The following is a 21,490-nucleotide window of genomic DNA, read 5'->3' on the forward strand; positions in this document are numbered from 1 at the left end:
AGGAATATACAATACACTTTGCCAGTAATGCATCTTCTGTCTTACAACCAACATTTTCTATTTCAAAATCCATTGCTTTAAAGTACATTTGCTTTTATAACATCTTCAAAATGCTCAGTATATTCAAGGAGACAAAATACAACCGGGAAGGTTCCCTAAAATGTAATGAGAACAAGCCTGAAAATAATACCACATTATAAAATCAGCATTTGCCATTCTTTCTATTTTCTTTCTGGATTTTCAGCCTTCAGACACAGACATTTTCAAAAAGCCACAAGTTCTTATGTAACTGCATCACTCTCAGAACTGGGCTTAAAGAAAAATATTCAAAGAACAGTTCACAAAACTGTTTTAATTTCTTTTCCCTGGTACTTCTGCCTACTGAATGATATTCTGTTAAAATAAACAACTTTCAACTCTTTCTACCAACTTTTGGGTTACTTGCTGTTACTTTTCAGTTAAGTGCCTGAGCATTAAAGCTTGCTAACCAACAAATAAAACGAACAAAATTTTTCTGCTCCCACAGTCAGTCTTCCAGCCTTCAACCCATACACATACACTGTGGTCCCTACAGAGCATCTCCAACAAAGGCAGACTCACATGGAAAGTCTGCAAATCTGGAAACTGGTTTCTATAAATTGGTTTCAATAAAGCTACATTGTGGGCTGTGGGAATTGCTGGCTAATTGACACCTGCAGCCAGAAACTCAAAGTAAAGTTGGATTAAAAAGTAATACCAGGGTAAGACGAAGGACAAAACTGTCCTTTGTATTTACTGATTCATTTTACCCTCTCCATGCTAATAAGTAAGATAAACAGATTCTTACAGAAAGCATCTTCCTCACTGTTGGTAACAAAAAAGGCAAAACAACAACAACAAAGTTCTAAAATAAGAAAGCGTTAAGAGTTAAACTAATCAAGGTTGCTCATTATTTTAAAAGCACACCATGACTAGGATTATTGTCACTTAACATCCTTTATTGCCTTTGGGCAAAACTTTCAGCTTCAGTTACATCCACTGGGCTAAACAGCATGATCTGAAATTAGCAGAATTGTGTGGGAAGGAAAATACTGTGCAAATACTACAGAATATCAAACCGTGCCAGCTGTGTGGCAACACGTACTGAAAAAAATATTATATTGAAAAGAATGTTTGCAACCAAACCTTCAAACTTTGGGACACAAAGATTTACAGCAGCCAGACTAACCCTAAAATGTATAAGAAGAGTATCAATTAAGCACAGACTCTCCTGCCATCACAGCACTTGTATCGTGAGCATGTTGGCAGATTATCTATACAGGTTTAGATAAAGCCCTGGAGCTGTACTGGGGATGAAGATGTGCCTTAGTATAAACCCAATCCCTCCTGTGACCCATCTGGATGTAGTAGGCACAGGCAGGGCTGGTTTCATGCCAGCTCACTTCAACATCACTTATCTCCAGCTGAGCTTTTCCACACAGGAAGCTTCGGTTTGCTGCACTGGAAAGAGCAACATCCCAGATATGAATCAATACTCTGTGACAGACATTTGTCTAATTTGCTTAAGAATTCCAAAAATGTATGGTCTCTGCACACAAACTGTCTTTGCCTTTAGAGAGTTTTGCTAAAAGCTTAATCTGGATCTTGCTGCAATTCTAAGGGCTTGGAGAACAAACAGCTCCCGACTACCCTGCTGCAGTTTTCACTTGTATTACATCCATTACCGTGTTGTGTGGGAGCTCTGAATCTGAGCAGCAAGTGGGTTTTTTCCAATATCTAACAATGGGGATGAGCCCAAGAGTGCTCAGTCTGCTCCTTGTACTGGCATGTGTCAGCAGCACAGACAACTCTAGTCTCAGTCTAACCTATGCACTGAAGACAAAATTGTATTTTAGTGAAAAAATAGTTTGTTGCTAAGGATATTAAAATCCAAAGGCTATAATGTAAAGCATTTGCAGGGGTGACAAGAACTGAGTTGCACGCACATGGAATGCACTGGTATTTCCTAACTGGAGGTGGCGGTGGGGGGAAGATTGTATTAATTGACAAATCATCTGCTCTAGGGGGAATTTTAGTACAAACTCCCAAGGCTGGTTCTGCTCAAAGCAAACAGTAAACCATTAACAATAACATTTGCTTCCTCCCCTCCTCCAGCAGCAGCCTGTACCATGAACTTTTCACTCTGCAGTCAGAAGAGGAAGGCAGTGACCTGCAGCGGATGGACTCGGATCTGTGTTCTCAGACCCTCCATGCACAGCAGATGCTATTCTTGCTCCTTTTTCTCTCTAGCTATGATTTTAACATACCCGAAGTGTCTCCTGAGGAAAACATCCAACAGAAATGACAGTTTTCAACGGTTCAAAGCACAGCTGATCCTAACAGAAACTCATGAAGAAAATGCTGAGGTTTTTTGTTTAAAAGCTTTTCTCAGAGAGTTTGAAGGGCCAGTTACAATGAAGAACGTGTTGTTTCACATCATAAAAAGACCATACAGAGAATCTTTTAACAGCAAAAGGTACAAGGCATCCAACACACATTTTTATATGTAGACACACATATACATGTACATATATACACACATACATATTTATATATAAATATATATATGTATATGTAGCAATCAATATTTCATACCTCGTGTATATAGTATTTCTACTTAGACCATGAGAGAGAACACATTACATATATATCTATACATCTATACACAGCACAGAGAAAATGGGGGAAGGGGAGATGATAAAGAAACATGAACACATAAATACTGCTGGGGAGGAATGGAGCAATGAGGTTGTTTTAATACAAGCTCCAAGATGAAGACTTAGGCAATACATCTGTCCCATCATTATGGCCAAGGGACAGATGGGAGAAAAATATTGAGCATGCAGAGAAAGAGGAGTGGAAACAGCAGGCAGTCAACATGAAGAAACAGTGATGCATTTGTTAAAATTATTAATTGCAGGCATTTGGGAATTTGCTGTATTTTACACTTTCTGCTTTCTGTCTGCCTCACTCCGTGTTCTTGCCCACTGCTACCCAAGCACTACTGTAATAAAGACCAGGGATTCACAAGTTAACAGGCCTGAGCAGGACAGATCTAAACAATGTCTCAATATTCAACCTTCTATAGATCATTCTGGCAGTGGGACAGACACACCAATTTGCTTTTGCCCAGGGCAGCTTATAGCAGACTTTAGAACAGAGAAGTGTCTTGACTCCAGCCTGCTAAATTTTCTTTCTCCCAGAACACTCACTAGCAGCATAAACCCAGCCATCACTTATGAAACATGAACGAAGCAGACAGCAGTTTCCCCAAGAACACAGAAGTGGAAAACTCATCACGGGATTACAAAAATTCTTTGAGCACAAAAAATTTCTTAAAAATTAATTTGCAAGATATTGCTGCATTTACATACCTGGAAGAAGCAAAGAACACTATGAAGAGAACTGCTCTAAAATTCAACTTTGCTCACATGCCTGACGACTAGGACTTCATTTTTTGACAAGAGAACTCCCAGACCTCACTCACTCCAGTAGCACAGGTCTGTGTGCTGGTGCCAGTGCACTGCTGTTCATGTTCCAAGATGCATCATCGACAGCAAACTTCAAAATCTCATGTACTGGAGCACAAATAACTTTACCATCCAGATGCAGGTGAATTCTCACCCTGGCCACCAGCTCTGTTTTTATAGCCAGAGATGTGTCACCAGGAGAGAGCCACAGCTGACCACAAGACCACATTCCTGATTCCCTGAACAGCATCTGCTGCCAACTGTTAGACTAATTCAACCACTAGAAAATACTGAGGTCTGGACTGCAGCTCAGTACAGCACAGCAGTCTGAGCACTTGCAGAGAACTGTTTTCACTCACACCACATGCAGAATCACCATTTCTACAAATTAAAAGATGCTGCTTTTAAAACCCAGCCTCACATGCCACAACACTCAGGAAAAAAAAAACCAAAACCAAAAAAAACAAAACCAAAGCACTTTTATTTAATATTGCAATGTATATGACCTTAAAGACAGTACTACAGTAGAATATTCCATGCAGTCTGAATCTTTTTAAGGTAGGCCTAGATGAAAATGTCTGAACACTGCTGTAATTAGAAGCATCAGCATTTAGCTGCAGTTCTCCACAGCCAGGCAGAACACTGGAGTTCTATCTGGCTTTATTTATTGTACTACAGTGATCTCAAAAGAAGTAGAATGTTAGGAAATACACCATCATTAACAAGGTACCTCTTTCCTATTCCTATCCTTGACAATTATTGAAAGCAACAGTTAAGAGTTCCTTTTTCTGGTTTTTCAGAGAAATACACCAGATATATTTTTAAAGGTGGAAAAAAAAAGCCTTATCACTGATTTGTAACACAAGGAACATGCCTTACATAGAGTGCACTTGTTCTTTTGAGTTATAAAACTGATTAAAAGAATTGACTGGATGAATTCTACTTTAGTGCTTCGATATATTTTGTAGTCATTAAAGACCTAATTCAGTACTGCTGCAGGGCTGTAGGCACTGCATTCACAATTGATAAGGCATTTCTGGATACCAAAATGTAGCATCAATAAAATAAACAGATAAACACCTGTGGAAGAGCCACCCTCATTACACGGTAGGAAAAACAAGGCACAGAGACTAAAAAGCTTTCCTTAATGTTGCACAGGAAGCCAAAACAAGGTGGAAATTCCCTGGATAACTCCAGTTCAGTGTCACAGCCAAATGCTCCTCTTCCCCAACCAGCAAGGTTCCATTTCTGCCTGTGACATGGAGCACATGCAGAAGCTGCAGGAACAGCTCGACCACAGCCTTGGGTGCCCATTCTTCTCTCCCCGTTTGTCACCTTCACCAACTGCACTACTTTAATCACTTCTGAAGCAACACTGCAGACCAGACAAGTGCAATGATCTGTTCTTCTGGTTGGCAGAAAAAACCTTTCAAACCTGTTTTACCACTAAAGCCCCATTTGTAGGCAACAGAGATAAAATTTAGAAGTTGGATCCTATGAAACGGCTCCGTAAAGATGATGCGGTTTATTAGGAAATGAAGCTCTGCAGGACCACATCATTCAGTCAAAACAGAAGCTGAGGATTAACATCAACATTTTTCTATTTTCCAAGATACTTATTAGAATTAGTAACAATAGGAAAGGCATGATTGCAAGTTAAGCACTGTGCAGACTGCATGAAGAAAGTATTGTGAGGCTGAATCAAGGCAAGACAAAACAGCGGCTGGAAATTAAGTGCCTTGTGAAACTTCCACTGTTTAAACTAATCAGTTCATTGTTAAGGGATTCATGATAACACCATCCACTTAGTGCCTTGGTAAGTGAGCTCCTCTAATCCTCCTCCTTTTTCACTAGCTAGCACTTTCTCCAGTCCTATGGCATCAGACTGGGATGTCACAAATAAACCACTGAGATCTAATTACGGAGGCAGAGCGTGCCAGGAAAGAAGATGAGCAACATGGGAAAAGGCTCCCAGCACTATCCCAAAGAGGCACACGAGGGGAAGCAGGGTTGGCAGAGAGTGGGGAGAGTGGGTACCACAAAGCTGCAGGAAAAGCACTGTGCATGCAGTTTTGATGGATCTTCAGCCTGAAGAAGGCTTCATAAAAAGTGTTTGAAAATCACTAGACATACCCTCACACACCCTGATGCTTTGCCCTTAGACTTTGGAGTAATGAAGAGAGCTGCAGTACAATAAATACTGTGGGTAAACAGAATAGTGAGGTCAGACAGCCCAGTCAGCTCTGCCCACTTACCTCTTCAAAGACAGATTCTTAAAATTACTCAACAGCCACAAAATAAACAGGATTTTCAAAGATTCCTCTTAGTGACCTGAGCAAAGAGGATGGGTTTGCCAAAGGCAGAAGGAAGAGCTGCTGGGTGCTCCCCTCCTTTCAAAAATATTCACTCTGCATATTAGAGCCTAGATGAAAACTGAATGTTGACTTTTTACTAAAAATCCAATCAACACAATGTTTGGGTCGTAGCTGATCCTGCAAAGATCTGACATCTACAGTGTCATAGAAGCACTTTTTGCTTCACAGAACCATGAGCATTTTGCTTTCTTTTAACATTTGCTACCAATACGTGCACACACCTAACAAATGTATGTGAATGCATACATTTTCACACTATTACTGCTGGTTGAACTAAAATTAGGTTTGTGGCACAGGCTGTCCTTGGTCCTAGTCTGATCAGGTGTCACTGATACTCTGCATTTCTCAAGTGAGAACATGGTGGATAATTATCACAGCTGCAGAATTCTTTCAGTGTCAGCTTCCCTATCTGTACAGATCAGGGACAGGACAAAGATCATCTCTTTGTGAGAAAACTACTTGAGAAAGCATAAAGGACACCTCAGGCTATGCTAAAATAGTAGTAACTTCATTTTGCAGACAAGAGGAATACAAGCTACGGAAGATGAAAAAGCCACTACTGGAGGGGCACAGAACTGGAAGCTAAAAGACCCCTGTAATAATTTTCATTTATTCACTTTACACAAACGTAAGTGATGAAATAACATGAAAAGCATAAAGGCATGAAATCCAATGTAAAAACCAGCCTTTACACTGTCCTTAGGATTTTGGGTTTATCCTGAGAGGTCTCTTTTGGGGCCTCAGACATTTTCCCACCTGCCATGAGGAAGTAGATATCGTCACTATGTATTTATACACTATTTCCCTGCTTTTAAAATACCAAATAAGGCTTGGCAGTGCTTTCTGAATTCCCAGGGCTTGCCCATACCAGAACTCTGTACAGAGTAACTTAAGCCACAGAAAATTCACAACCTTCCCAGAGTTTTCACCTGGGCCGAACCTACTGCTGCTCCCACTGCAAAGAGGGAACTCACAGGCTGTGAGCTTCTGTGAAGGGGGTTTTTGTGTGAAATCCTCTAAGCTGCAGCCAATCAGGACAGATGATAATAAGGTACCTCACATTTGCACCTGTACAGCTGGTTTGGTGAACATCACTAGACAACACAGAAATTAGCTCCAGTTGATGGTTACGCTACTCCCCATTTAACAGTTGTGCTGACCATGTATGCTGAAGGATCACAAGGTTTAGATTAGCATTTTATTTACAATCAAAATTAGTTTTATGGTGAAGAACCTCTTGTAGGCCAAGGAGCAGTAGAACACCTGCCTGCAGCTCTCTGAAGGGCAGTTCCAAAGACAGCAGAACACAGTTTTTCTCAGTCTCGCCAGGAGTTGCAATGAGGGATGACAGCCACATACTGCAACTTGTGGAGTCCAAATTGGGACCCCCTTTTTACTAAGAAGGTGATGCAGCACCTGAACACCTGCTCAGAAAGGCATCTCTGTCCTTGGAGATTAAATAAAGCCATTGCTGACCCAGTGTTGGCAGTAACCCTGCTTCAACTGGAAGGTCAAGCTAGATGATTTCCAACCAACCTTCCCACTTTATGCTTCCATGACTCGAAAATGGTGCAGGTATTCTACACTGAGAAAGGCCAGAACTGCAGGAAGGAATCCTTCCTAAAGGCTAAGGACCCACACACTTTGTCTTTGTGACTCTTGTGTCAAATCCTTGTGTGTAACAGTGAGAGGGAGTCCATCATGTCTGACAGGGTGACAGCAGTACCAGACTCACTGCTGCAAGCCCGCAGTTATTATTTTTTTTTAAAAGCAAAAAATATACAGAGCACAACAGACTCAAGCAGTCCTGTAATGCTAAACATGAGCCATGAGTCACGTTAAAAAGTGATGCAACATGTGGAAAGCAATCAGTTCAATGCAACAGGGATGCACAAGTTGAGTTTACAACACCAACGCAATCTGCACTCAAATAAAAAGTCTGCCTCAGACCAGTGTCTTGTCAGAGAGAGAAATTCAGTTCCTGATTAATTAATTCATGGGTTGTAGAGGAAAATATGGTCTTTATGCTTAAAAATGTGAGGCTACAAATAGCAGACATGGACTTGAAACCCAGCTTTTGCATTCAGCTCTGCCACAAGCTTCCTATATAAAATTTTGCAAAACAGCAAGAACAAATTTTGTGGAACAACCCACTAATGAAAAAGCATCAATTTCTGAGTATCCAAATCAATACTAAGGTTTTCAGTGGAGCTGTTGCTGGAGTTTGTTGGAATGAGGGGTGTTTGGACTCTGAGTAATCACCTTGGTTGTCTGTGCATGCACATACCTGATCATGCTACTTAGCAAGTTGCTTTAGGCCAAAGCAGAATCCATTTGATATTTCACTTCTGTTTACTAACCTGTCAGTAAAGCTATTACTGTGGTAAGAAATGCAACATTCTCCCTCTTAATGGCTGTCTAGAAACAATGGTATTATCTCATTCTGAAAAGCAAGAGAATAAATGGGGCACCTGGAACCATAATGAAGTGTGACTTTTATTTTCAGCACACTTAAAATAATGAGTGTGTGGAGCTGCACTGGCTACAGCCAGAACTGCTGCATTTGTGTGGCCACTGATTAGATAAACCAGTTTGTTATAGACAGCTAGGCTGGCTGATTGAGATAAATGCCTTTGCTAAGCACAGTCAGACGGCCTCAATTTATTTTTCTGGTGTTGCTATTACCCAGCTAAGAGTACAAATTGCTTTACCTAAGCCTTTCTATACTTCATATTTTATACATTACTTTGATTATCTGTTCTTTTATTTTCAACCTGAGCTTGGAATTTGGGACTGCATTGACTGACTATATTAATAAAATTTATACTTATTGGGTCTTCTGGATTTTGTATTACAATTTCCCCTTTTTAATTTATAAAACCATTTTTTCTCCTTTAGGAAGGGAGACAGAACAGAAGGCAGGAAATATTTGAATTATGACCACCGGCTACCAATCATGAAGCAGCACTTTTGTCTACAACTCATGGAGAAGGTTCTGCAGTTTACCCGTGTTTATTTCACAAAAACCTTTTATTAACTGCTCATAAGCAAGATAATTTGCTACACACAGGCGAGGCAGAAGATTTCTGGGTCATTGTGAGAGAGAAAAGGATTTCTTGTATTTGTGAGACATGAAAGAAAACCAGTAATTGCAGCAGACCTTACTTAGGACATTTGGTCTCAGAAGTAATACAGACACAGTATTCCAAGGAGAAGAATCTTGGATCATTTATTAGGCAGGGAACAAAGCATGAGACTCTGAAATCACCCATGTTTCTTTGCACAAAAAAAAACCTCCATATTGCTTGTTTTGTTGTGCCTCTGCCCTTTCACTCCTCAAAAAGTTTCTCAGGTATTGGGAGCACAAATAAATCCAAATTAGCATTACTAAAGCCGAGTCACATATTGCTGAATGATAACATGGTAAAGTAGAAGTTATGTTTTTTGACAAGTTGAAGATAAATGGGACCACAGTGGCATTTGGTTCATATTTCTCCAGGGTGATGTTGGTGCAGCTCCTTCCCAAGGGATTGTTGTCACAGATCACATTTGGGCAGTAACTGAAAGCTTAGCTCCAAGTGGCATTACCAAGAATTTTTTGCTGCATTATATTATATCCCCCAAGGTGCAGGAGAACATTACTTGCAAGTTTTATGAGTAGCGTGCATTAGAAAAATGAAGCCATTAAATTCTCATAAGCTTTTCAATTTTTCATGTTGTAATACTCTAGAAATGCTTTTTGTACCCGGGGCATGCACCAGTTACCACAACAGCAAAACCCAACTCTTCCTATTTAAGTCTCTTCCTCATGTCTCAGGCTCTCTCCTTCCCTTTATTTGGAAACATCCTCATTGTGGGCTCTTATGGCTCAGGATGATTTTACTAAAACAACACAACTGGCCCTGACTGAGGAGGACTTGCACTGAGAAAACTACTTGCTTGCTATTTTCTCTAAGTTCCAGTTTATTCTGTACCTTGAGCTTTCTGATTTTGCCTTAATATTTTTCACTACCGTTCCAATTTCAGCTCATATTTCTTTCCTCTGTAACTGAATATTGCCATCTAAGATGTCTTTTAGACCAATCTATTGTCCTTTCTGTGAACTTATTAAAATCAAACCCATTCATTTTAGACCCTGTCCACACTGAGTTACATTTTTGGATTTCTATCACTCCCTAATGACTGCAGTTTACAGCCTTTCAGACCATCCTTTTTTTGGCTGGTAAACCCCAGCTAGCGTAGTCTTTCCACCAGGCAGAATGAAGATTCTATTTTTGGACTACTTCTGTTCTTTCAGGCAATTTCTAAGAACATGAGAAATGTGTTTCTACACTTTGTAATACAGACACAGATTCACTCTTACACAAAATGCTATGGAAACCTCTTGTTTTACTTGTTTAGCAAAAGAAAAAACTCTACATACTTCAACTTGTTCCACAAAGTGGACAAACAGAAATATACAGAATTGGATTAGCAGATGCCTCTGCCTTCATGTGAACCTGGCTGAGGAACTCACATGGGTGAGCAGAGATCAATTAGCATACATTTTCCACTCTGTAACCTTCACCTCTCAATTAGTTACCTTTTTCTAATTAAACATAGCTACAAGATGCAGAATCCTCCCCAACACATCACTCAATAAACATTTTCATCCTCATGATTAAAAAGATCTTAGTATCACAAAAGTGAAACCATAGACTCAAGAGACCCCCACAAGCTACAAACAATCAGGATGGTTGATGCATTAACACACTTCTGCCTCATCCCTCTCATTAACAAGTCCTGTTTCATAAAAATAACCAGCTTCCCAGTGCTGCTTGCACCTTCTTATGCAGTTTAGAGCAGAAGCCGGTCACACTGTCCCTACACAAATAAATTTCAGTTGTGTGTGTTTTATGAACAGAAGAACAGACTTATGAGGGAATAAGAGCAGCTCAGCTTCACAAATTTCAATCTGGTTAAGCCCCCCAAGCCCTCTTTTAAAAAATCAAACATACTTCATGTCACGTTTTTATTAGCAAGGAGTTTCTTGTGCTGTCTCATTATTCTTTCACCCAGTTTGTTTATTTTTCTCCGAAGGTTTCTCCAGAGCAAAGCAGTATTGATCAATGTAATGTCATTGACCCTGGAATGCAACGTGTTAAATAATTCTCACTGTGCACATTCCATTACAAAACTGATGTGAAAACAATAATAAATGTTGAGCATAGGAGCTGGTTAAATAAAGCCTCTGGAATTTTAGGCTCACATGCTTAATCCTATAACCTAGAGTGCCTCTCTTTTTGTTTATACGAGCTTACCATGCAAATGATTTTATTTGTATGTAATTGTAGGTATTTGAAAAATTGTAGGTAATTGAAAAATAAATCTACTTCAGAGCTCTAGAACTCCATTTCAAAACTCAACAGTTCATATTAAAAAGAAAAGAACCTTCAGTATCTCAGACTAGACCAACTGACTGATGCTTGAAAGCCCACAGAGTATTTCAGGCAAGCTTATGAAAATGCACCAGCCTTCCGTTTCCTTCGCTCTGCCCTGAGTGCATTTGTTATGCCATGTTCTACTTTCTTATCTTACAGCTTCTGCACTCAGATATTCCTGTCACACTCCAAAATCTTCCTTAAAACGTTATTCCTATTAGCATGTTCAAGGAATTCCAGCCTGCAGCTTCTGCTCTGCACTTACTGTGCCCAAAGAATGCAAAGCAGAACAACTGGGACACAGAAACAAGAAAAGTTGATGCTATTTATAATGCCTTATCTTTTACTGGTGGGGAGAATGGCAAATATGACTATAAATCCTAAAAGTCATTACTAAGGATGTAGTGAAGACTGCTGCAATGCACACTAATCCCAGCAGACATGTTCTGGGAAACTTAAAACTAAGTGAGTCCTACAGAGCTGACACTCTGCTCTTGCCACAGAGCTCTCTCCAGCTCTCACCACACCTCAAAAAGTGTCAAAGAGCTTTAGAACCATCTCTGGACACACAGGAATTAAGCATGAGGGACAGCAAAAAGCACCTGTGAACTGTTACTCAGGAATAAAGTAATTTTGATTCAGCAAAATAATCTGTAAAGACATGCAACTCTCTACAACCTGCCAGACACAGTCCCTCAGAAGGCCCCAGAGAGCAAGATAAATGAGAATAAACAAATACCTGCTTCAAAGAGGTAATAACTCAGCTATAAAAATTGTTAAGGATACAAAAAGCACAATAGATGAATACAGATAGGGCAGGCAGAGTAACAGCAAGAAGCAATGAGGAGTAGATCTCCCATAAAAGTAGGTTAATCACAGTCAAGTTTTTGTAGGCATGAAAAAACCCAGAATTTTAAAAAGGGTTTCAGAAGAGGAAAATGAGTGAGCAATACAGATGCTCATGTCCAGGACATGCAGCTTATGTCTGAGATGACACAGATGGAGTCAAATGTGGGCTGATCTCCTGTCAAATGTGAGGCTACAAAACTCTTTAGGGGAAATATTCCGAAGAGATACAAACCAGGCCAGTCTACAGCTGCTGAAGCCAAGGAAATGATGTTGCAGTAACCAAGATGCAGAATCACTGACAGCTTGGATGAAAGCTCAGCAGTGTGCAAAGACAAGAAAAGCTGTCATGCAGACAGAATTAGCAGGATTTTGATAGGTTGGATGGAAAGAGAGAGGAAGAACTGTGAGCTGAAGGGAACACCCAGATTACTCATTCCATGAGAAAGCAGCAGAGCAGTTGGAAGGGGACAATGCAGGAGCTCTTGGGCAGATGAAGAGGTCCAGGTTAGCAATGTTTTGTTTAAGGCAGAGATGAAGGGTGTCAGAGCTGCACTGAGACTGCAGGTTGGTCAAAAGCAGATGGATGTTGAGCACAGAAGCAGATTTCCAACACTTCTTACTCTACTTTATTAATTCCATTAGCTTTGCCTAGACAACTCCTTAACCATGCCAGAAAGGCTGGGCTTCACACTGTGAACTAGTGACTGAAGCTGTTTTAGTACTTTAGTTCTCTTGGAGCTACCTCACTTGACACCGATTGCTCAGCAGAATTCCACAGCTCATTAATATTTTCTGCAAGTTAACTCTCAGCTCAGACTGGTGGTTGTACTTCAGTGTGTCTCCTGTTGCAAGGTTTCTACCACTGCCTTTTCACACTTTTCTCTACAGGATGCCCTTCATTTTCAAGATGCTTCCATATTCCAATAGCTAACAACAAGAGCTGCAACTTCTGATCCATCCATGAGGAACATTTGGATCCAGCAACAGGAATCTGAAAGACTGAATGGTAATTCAGAATTCTGTTTTCTGCACCTGTTTCTTCATTCCCACTGCTTTGAAGAAAATCAGCCATGTGTCAAGTTAACATGAATTATTTCCCTAAACTCATGTTTTCCTGCAGTGGATCACACACCCCGAGTTAAAAGCCTTATCAGTCCTTGCTGTTTATCAAGCTTGCCCATAGAAGTACACAATCACAGACACAACCACAGACACAGACACTAATTAACAACATTCCATTGTGCCACAAATGAGAAATGCCAAGAGATCTACCTGAACCCTGCCCTGCTCCTTCCACAGCTCCCACTTCACGAGCACACATGCACACAGACAGCAGGCAGACAACAATATACAGAGAGAATGAATGGGTCTCTAGTGTTTCAGATTTACCTACAACCGTGTCCTTCCATCAGAACTTTAAGAGTGTTTTGCTTCTGGCACTAGCATTAGCAATCCCACAATACAGACTGTTAAGAAAAACGTTGCTCAACATTAGAGATAGTTAGAAACAGAGGTAGAAAAATCTGGGTGCTTCCCAGGAGCACTCTGCAAGTTACTCATGAACTAGAAGATACTTTACAAACTGTGCATTGCATAGCTGCTGCCAATGGGTTACGCAAGTCTCTGAGCAAAAATTAAAAAAAAAACAAACAAACAAACTAAAAGTGAATATCCTGATGAAAAAAAGAATGTGTACATCTCATGTATCAGAGACACAAACTGAATTTGAAATAAAGGACATGCATATGGGAAGTGCACGTATTTGAGGGGCGGTTGGAGGGAAAGAGTTAAATGCAGATAAACCTCTTACTGGCAAAAATAACGTTTGAATTTAATTTTATATCCAGACTATCCGGTTCACAGTCCTTTCATTCCTACTGTGGGAAAACGGGAACTGGAAGAAAAGTCCCACCAAGGAGGCTCTTTTCTTTCCCTCCTTTTTCCTTTTTTTTTTTAAAAAACTTTAAAAGTCTGTGATGACCTAAAGAAAGTAACAAAACAAATCTGTGTCCAGTATTTTAAACTCAACTTTCCCTAGGGTTTCAAAACTGCATCTGTTCCATGTGCACTGAGTTCAGCAGGAATACATTGTCCAAGATGACAATCAGTCAGTGAGGGACACCAATATATAAAAGTAAATAGTAAGAAAAAGGCATTTAAGAGGTGAATACATATAACCTACAGCTACTGCTTGGTAGATTTAACTCCTCTTTCAATGTTTCTAGACTGCATTTATACAGTTTATACTAGAGTAAATTGCCCCAAATACAGTTTATCATTTAGCCTATAAACTAGGGCTTTAAAGGGGCATTTCTACATTCAGCCTGTAATATTACCTTGTAGGCAGCTTGTCTCATAAACTGCTTTGCAGGCTGCTTCCAAATAGCAGGCACTGTAATGACCCATCTTACTTCAGTGTTTTCAAAGTCCGAGCCCCCTTGGTCACTGAGTTCCTGAAAAAAAAAAAAAAAAAAAGGGAAAATAGAGGTGAATGCAAAATGATGGGTCTCTACTTTACAGGAGAACATTATTTTCTGTTGGCTCTGGTAACAGTAACCCTCTTTTCAATTTTTTTTCTGTTACATCCATGCTACAAATCAGAATTACTTCCAACCTGCCAAGAATGCTTTACTATGCCAAAAGGTGGGATTAAGGTTGAAGCTTTCTCAAGGAGGCCTATAGAAAAGTTCACTGCTCAACATACAGAAAATTTGGCTTTTGCAAAAGCAGCAATTTACAGAATATTACAGCACATTTATGTACATTCTTAGCCATGGCATAGGATTTACTGTAGCTTGAAGAATTCACACTTACATTTTGATTAATAGACAGAAAAATATTTGAGGTATCACTGATGAACATTTATGTTTTACAATCTGGATTTTTCAATGACTTCTTTATATACCACTTACCTTTAAATCAAATTTTTATAATGCAGTTAACAAGGGGAAGTTATAGTTAACCCCTTTAAAAAAATTACTGATCGGTCCTTCAAAATTTTGCTTTAAGCAAACATTCAAGACTAGTTTAGTACTTTTATTGTCCTTTTTTTCCCCCCTTAAAAAAGAGGAAAGTCTGTACTGCATTTGCAAATTAGGTGACATACTGACATGTTTTGGGCAAGGTTCCAAGTAAAATGTCATTACCATATGTCCTATCTAAATCTCCATCCAAACAGAGAAAGGTTCAGAAAGGTGGACAACAGGCCTTTAGAATATAAAAAAATGTTTCTGCATGTGCTGAGCCAAGGTGTTGTGTTTGTTTAGCTATGCTGCACTTCAAAAATCCATGCTGGAAAAGTAGTACCATTATACTGCACAGGGCACCACAGACACATTACAGTCCAAAGTAACAGCTCACTCACATGGCTTGTCTAATTAGTTCCAGGATTCACCCACAAATGCCAGGGATTTAGTTACTAACATCAGGAAAAGGATGTAGCCCTGAACAGGCAGCACAGCAAATATATGGGATTTTACCAATATTTGTATTTGCTAAGGCTATCCCCAGACCATGCACAGGTCCAAGTCTGTGACTCTACAATCAAGCCCAAAAAAATATAGTTCAAGATGTCTTTGACAAGATAAGGAATTTGAGTTGTAGTGGCAGGATTGTTTCTCTGCAGCCATAAGGAATAGACTGGGATCTCAGAGAAAGTAAATTAAACCCATTCAAAAAAGCAGGTTAGCTTTTAACCACAAGGCTATTTTAAACAACACTTGCTTGGATGAATACTCTGATTTGACCCAGGAATTGCTCTGCTTGCACTGACATTATAGTGGCATGTTGGAAGCCAATGTTTACTTAACTCACAATTGACTGTTTACACAGGATTTAAAATCTCAAAACCTGTTTACTGGGGACATGTATTCCATTGGAGAATAACAAAAACAGTCTTGTGATCCAAGAAGAACACTGCAAGAAATGAGCACTGCAACACTTCAAATCAGAAATGGAAAATTATAAGCTTTTTAATTTTCTTGTCAAATCAACCTTTTTTTCCATTAAAAATACAGCAGAAAATATCTAAGCCAGTAAAAAGCTATTCAGAACTCTGCATCACAGTGATGCTATCAGTGAATCAAGCTTGACCTGTGCAAGGGGAAATTACTTCAGGGTATTGTGAGCTCTCCAGAGTCCACAGCCTGCCCGGAGTTTCTACACCTGCCTTGCTTTGTTTACATCAAATACTACTTAGGTCAAAGCTTGGCAAGGTTGAAAATATTAAGCTCATATTTATACTAGTTATAAATACAGCAAATCTTGATAAGGAAGCATTACCCCACCTTTAATGCCTGTTCCTTAAAGAACTGCAGAGCATAAGCAAATATCTCAAGTGCTTTGACTTTTTTGCCATTTGCAGCTGTCAGGTCTGTCTCCATGGTAAGATTCTACATGAAAGAAAATAACTAGAAGTTATTGCAAGAAAAAGGCAAACATCAAATTAATTCCCACTGCTTGAGGACAGGGAACTCTTCATTATTCACCCGGTTAGGAAAAAGTGACAAAACTATTCTGAAGAGGATTTAACTCATCACTTGAATTTCCTGAAGCATGACATTTTGCTGCTTATTTTAGACTTTGTTTTTAAACACTTTCCATGCCTACAGATAACTGCAGGCAGAGAGAGAAAAATGGACTAAATAATTGCAGTACATGTATCTGTAAATAATTGCAACAAAGCTGCACATTCCAGATATTTAATCCAAGTTAAGAGTTAAAAGAATAGAATTTTGTTTTCCCACCAACAAATGAAATCAGAAAACACCTCAAAACAGAAAGTATTGGCCTATTCCCAAAATTCTAGAATGGACTAAAGACAAAAATACAATCAGTAGGAATAATGTCAAATTAACAGCCTGATTGGCACTTTCAGTTCTGGCAACAAAATTCTGGGTGAATTTGCTCTGCTGCTCTAGAGCTCAGTGTAGCTCTTATATCCCATTTCTGCTACCAGATTTGTTGACCAAACCAACCTCATGCAGACTCACCAGACAGGACATGAAGATCTAAGCAAAGCAGATACTGAACTTTTAAGATCTACAAGGAAGGTTGGCAAGATACAGTTGCCAAATGCAGTGAGAAACAATATGAATCATAATGCTAACTGAAGAGTTCAATTTATTCAATTTACTCTCTAAACTTAGAAATGCTTCACTTCTAGTTGACAATTTTCAGGCAAAAATCTAGTACTGTTCAGAGGAAAACAACTTGAGCAGCAAACACAGTTTGGATATTACTTACACCACTGGTATGCAGCTTCATCTTAAACTTTTCAAAATACAACCAGTGCTTTGATTCAGAGGGATCCAAGTCATGGTAGTAGTCTCTTGCTGCATAGCCAAAGCTATGGAACTTTCTCTCTGGTGTTAGGAGGATAGTGGTTGGAGTCTTCTGATTGGAAACACCAGGATCTCCACCTTCCCATCGTCTGGCCAAAAAGTGAAACAGCTCCAGTAAGTGATGCTCAATTTTAGAGCAGCAGAAAAAAACCAAGTGTATCATGAGAAAAAACAGTGTGCTGGCAAATTGTAGAGATTGCTTTCCCCTCCAAAGATAATAATTTCAAACCATATAATACCAAAATCAAGGGGTTTTATTCCCACCTAAGAAAAAAGGACTGCAATTTTCATTTCAGGTAATTCAGTGTATTTTTGCAGTTAGTTTGTAATTCTTAAGGGATATATCCCACTCAGATAAGAACACAGATTCCCTGAAGTAAGCCATACACAATTAAGGAAAACAGTTTTGTACTTAAAATTTCTACCTAAGCCAACACATGTAATAAATATTGTAGAGAAAAAAAACGAATCAAGTAATTATCCAAGAAAACTACTAATAAAGCCCTAAATACAACCTTTCCAATTGTGATTCAGACTTCATGAATGGTTACTTGCAAGAGATATTTTTCCCATTCTGAATTAGGGACCTGCTTAAGTCATCTGCACATCACCACAGGGAAGTTGATTAAATCCCCATTTCTGTCCCAGAATACTCTCTGAAACAAGCCAGTTCAACCCACATCTGATCATGTGCCTCATTTCCTAGAACCTGAAATTCTGAAGGCATATATGCCTGCAGATGTTGAGCTCTCTGCATTGCACTTTCAACTCATGTTAAGTTGATGGATTTTGTGTTTCAATTGCCCAAAATGCTCTACACAAGTTTTAATCTGTCAAAAATGAAGCATACTTCCCTGACCTCAAAGGATCTTAAAGGCATCAAAATATTTGTCACTACTGGTGAATAAAACTAGCCTATCTCATCAGGATTGGGAAGGTATCTTTGGGGGGTTACTCATGAAAGTATTAAGGCAAAAGTAACCCAACGCTGCTTTCACAGAACGGATAAGGATATAAATAAGGAAATAAATAAGAACATTGAATATGGGAACACCCAGCAGCAGGAACTGAAGGGGGGCATGGCAGGACAAAAAGGTCAGACAGTAGAAGGTTGTAGAAACAGCTGGGAGCATTCCTGTCTCCTCATTTCTCCATCACAAAAAAAAATGCAGAACGGAAGAAACTGACTCCACTGTTCCTCCCCCCACCATATACAAGTACTTTCTGTATGAGAAACAAACATTTACCAGAAAATATTTTCTTAAAAAGGCATCAGTGGAAAATCTGTTTATGCTCTCAGACATAATCATAACATAGCTCAAACAGGAGCCAAGTTAAGATCACACAGGCAACTGCATTCATTATTAAACTACATGTCGATTGCTTTTTCTAAAGATAGCAAAACACACTTTCAGAATATACTCCTGCCAAAGCCCTCATTCTGAAGCATAAAAAGGCTGCCTTGCTCTGTGGTAGCTGTTTATGGACATAGGAAGAGCATGTAGAAAAAGTAATTTCCATTTTACTCTCAGAAACAGTTGAATCCATTGAAAATTAATTGACCTCCAGACCAAGGCAAAAAAGTGACATGGAAAACTGCAATCTAAGGCGCTTGTACTTGGCAAAATAATAAGGAATGGGATCTTCTGAAGTGCTGGGAGCCCTTCAGACCATTCAACTGGATCTAACAGAGCAAAATCTCTCTTTTTTTGCACAAGCAGCAGAGAATAACATGTCTGAACTTCCTTCAGTGCAGAAGAGAATTCCACTGCCCTGAAAGCAGAAACAGCCATGATGAGGAGTGGAATGATTTCCACATTCATCCACTTGAAAAAACTTTCCTAAACCTGCCTAGTTCCGCTGCTCAGCCCCTGAGCTATAATCAGCTGGCAAGGGCTCTGCTCCAGGTCATTTCTTCTAACCTGCTGCTAGAAATGCACTTGGTCAACTCCAAAATCTTTGAGTAGGTGTTACAGCAAACATATGGTTCCAATGTGGAGAAGCTGGGATCTCACAGCTCATGAACAGAAAACACTGCTATTGCACCAGATTGTTAAATCCCACACACCCGCTGCAAGCAGAGAGGAGACAGACTGATATCGTTTTTGCTTGGAATCATTAATGATTCATTCTGAGTCACTGGTGGGAAATGCCATAAATAGGCTGTGGCTAATAACAATGCTTCTTTGTTTTTCATTACAGCCAGGCACATTTTCTCTTTCCGGAATAAGCACGCTTAAGGTGCAGTTTAAATGAAGACAAATTTATGTTCAGTGCTACAGGATGAAATTTTCAAAGCCACCTGGAGAATTGGATGTTCGCTTCCTGATGAGTTTCTGATGGAAACTGGACACGGTAATTGCTCAGCATGTTCTAAAGCCCTCATCTTGTATTACTGCTCAGTCACAGAAAGGACAGTACGGAAAGAGAAGGGGAAGCATGACTTTACCATTTGCAATCAAAGATATAAAAATATTCCCGTGTGATGTTTTTCTAGAGAGAAGCAGATGCAAAAGCAGGGGAATGGTAACTCCTGGCTGCAACTCTCTTCCCAGGTGGAGCCTGGCCTCGCTCCAGTTAGGGGAGGATTTTAGTCAGTAGGGCTAGGACCTTCATTTGCAGATTTCTTTCATGGTACCAATACAGGAAAAATAATGGTAATAATGCTCTTAGGAAAAATAAAAAGGAAATGCCTATCAAAAGCATAAACCTATACAAGCCAGAATTGCTCTAAATGCATGCAGGGGATATTTTTGCAGAGCAGAACCACAGTTAAAAAACTATTCAAACAGAACCAAAGTAGATTTCTTTCAAATGAAAACATATGAGTTCCTAGGTTGATATAAAGTGGAGTATCTCAACAGAGATATAAACAACATAGACCTGTTTATAGCCACAGAGCATCTAACTGTATACCAGAAGTGAAAATAGAGACAAGAGAGTCAGAAAAGGAGCATGAGGTTATATAAAGGTTAAAGAAATGCCCTTACTCGCACTTCAATCTGGCTAAGACAGACCAAAGAGTGACTTGTGCAGAGTGATGAGAATTTGATCCAGAGCTGCAGCACCACATTCAAGGAAATGAAACACTGGGGTCATCAAAATGCAGCTGAGTGCCACCAGCAGTGTGTATGCAGAAAAAAGGCAAGTGTGTGTCTCCCAATAATTACAATCAGACAGGGAAGAGAGGGAAGGAAAAAACCTGCAGGTTGAAGTTGCACTGAAAAGAGACCACATTCTCCCTCCTTCCAAAGACAGACTGCAATTTGTTTCATATCCATGTGCATTTTTTCATTTATTCTTCTCCATTTGTGAAATGGAGAACTCCCATTCAGTTGGATGCTATTTAGCCAGTAGCCAAAACATCTGTAACTTCATGTAAGTGCATATAAATCAAGAGAAGTTTTTCAAAACTGTGTAATATCTCATGTATTCCTTCCAAATGAGACACATTCACTCGTTCTACAGCAGCAAATATTCCTTATGGCTCTGGCACTGCCCTGCTCACTGAAGTGCTGAGCTCATGGCCAGGCTGTTCAGATGCCTTTGCTCCAGTCTCAAGTTATGGTGCAAATAGCACTCGTAACACATTCACTCTGCAGAAGAGAGTCTGAACCACAGCTACCTTTAACAGAAGCTGGGGGCACCTATCAAGCATTGTCAGTACTACCTAAAACTGATAAAACAGTAACCAAGGTTTTGCAATCGAAGTGAAGTCATTCATTGAACATTTACAAACCCACACCCAACTCCAAACATGCTGAGATGAGTGAGGCTACTCATACATTTAAAGATAAATAGATGCTTAAAGAACTTTGTTAAGTCAATGATTATAAACTCATTTTTTTTTAGCACTGGACATCACAGCAAAGAAACACACACAGTCAAAAACATGACTTTGTTTGCCTACTAATTACACAACAAGAACCATGGCACTGCTGGCACTACACTCAAACCTGGTGCTAAAGCCCCGTGTGCTCACTTTTCCAAAGCAGAACCTTCTAAATAAACCCATC

The 21,490-nt window shown here is 39.6% G+C and overlaps 1 protein-coding gene across 1 annotated transcript in view; it reads right to left on the reverse strand.

Moving 5' to 3' along the window:
* HSPA12A (heat shock protein family A (Hsp70) member 12A) overlaps positions 1–21,490 on the reverse strand; it is a 53,226-nt gene that overhangs the window by 13,231 nt on the left and 18,505 nt on the right. The window contains exons 5-7 of the mRNA XM_069020115.1: positions 17,377–17,563; positions 16,419–16,523; positions 14,469–14,585 (exon numbers count right to left, since the gene is read on the reverse strand). Of these exons, the coding sequence (XP_068876216.1) occupies positions 14,469–14,585; positions 16,419–16,523; positions 17,377–17,563 (409 nt within the window). The remainder of the gene's footprint in view (positions 1–14,468; positions 14,586–16,418; positions 16,524–17,376; positions 17,564–21,490) is intronic.

Source organism: Aphelocoma coerulescens, chromosome 6 (genome assembly GCF_041296385.1).
Source record: "Aphelocoma coerulescens isolate FSJ_1873_10779 chromosome 6, UR_Acoe_1.0, whole genome shotgun sequence".
NCBI classification, from domain to species: Eukaryota; Metazoa; Chordata; class Aves; order Passeriformes; family Corvidae; genus Aphelocoma; species Aphelocoma coerulescens.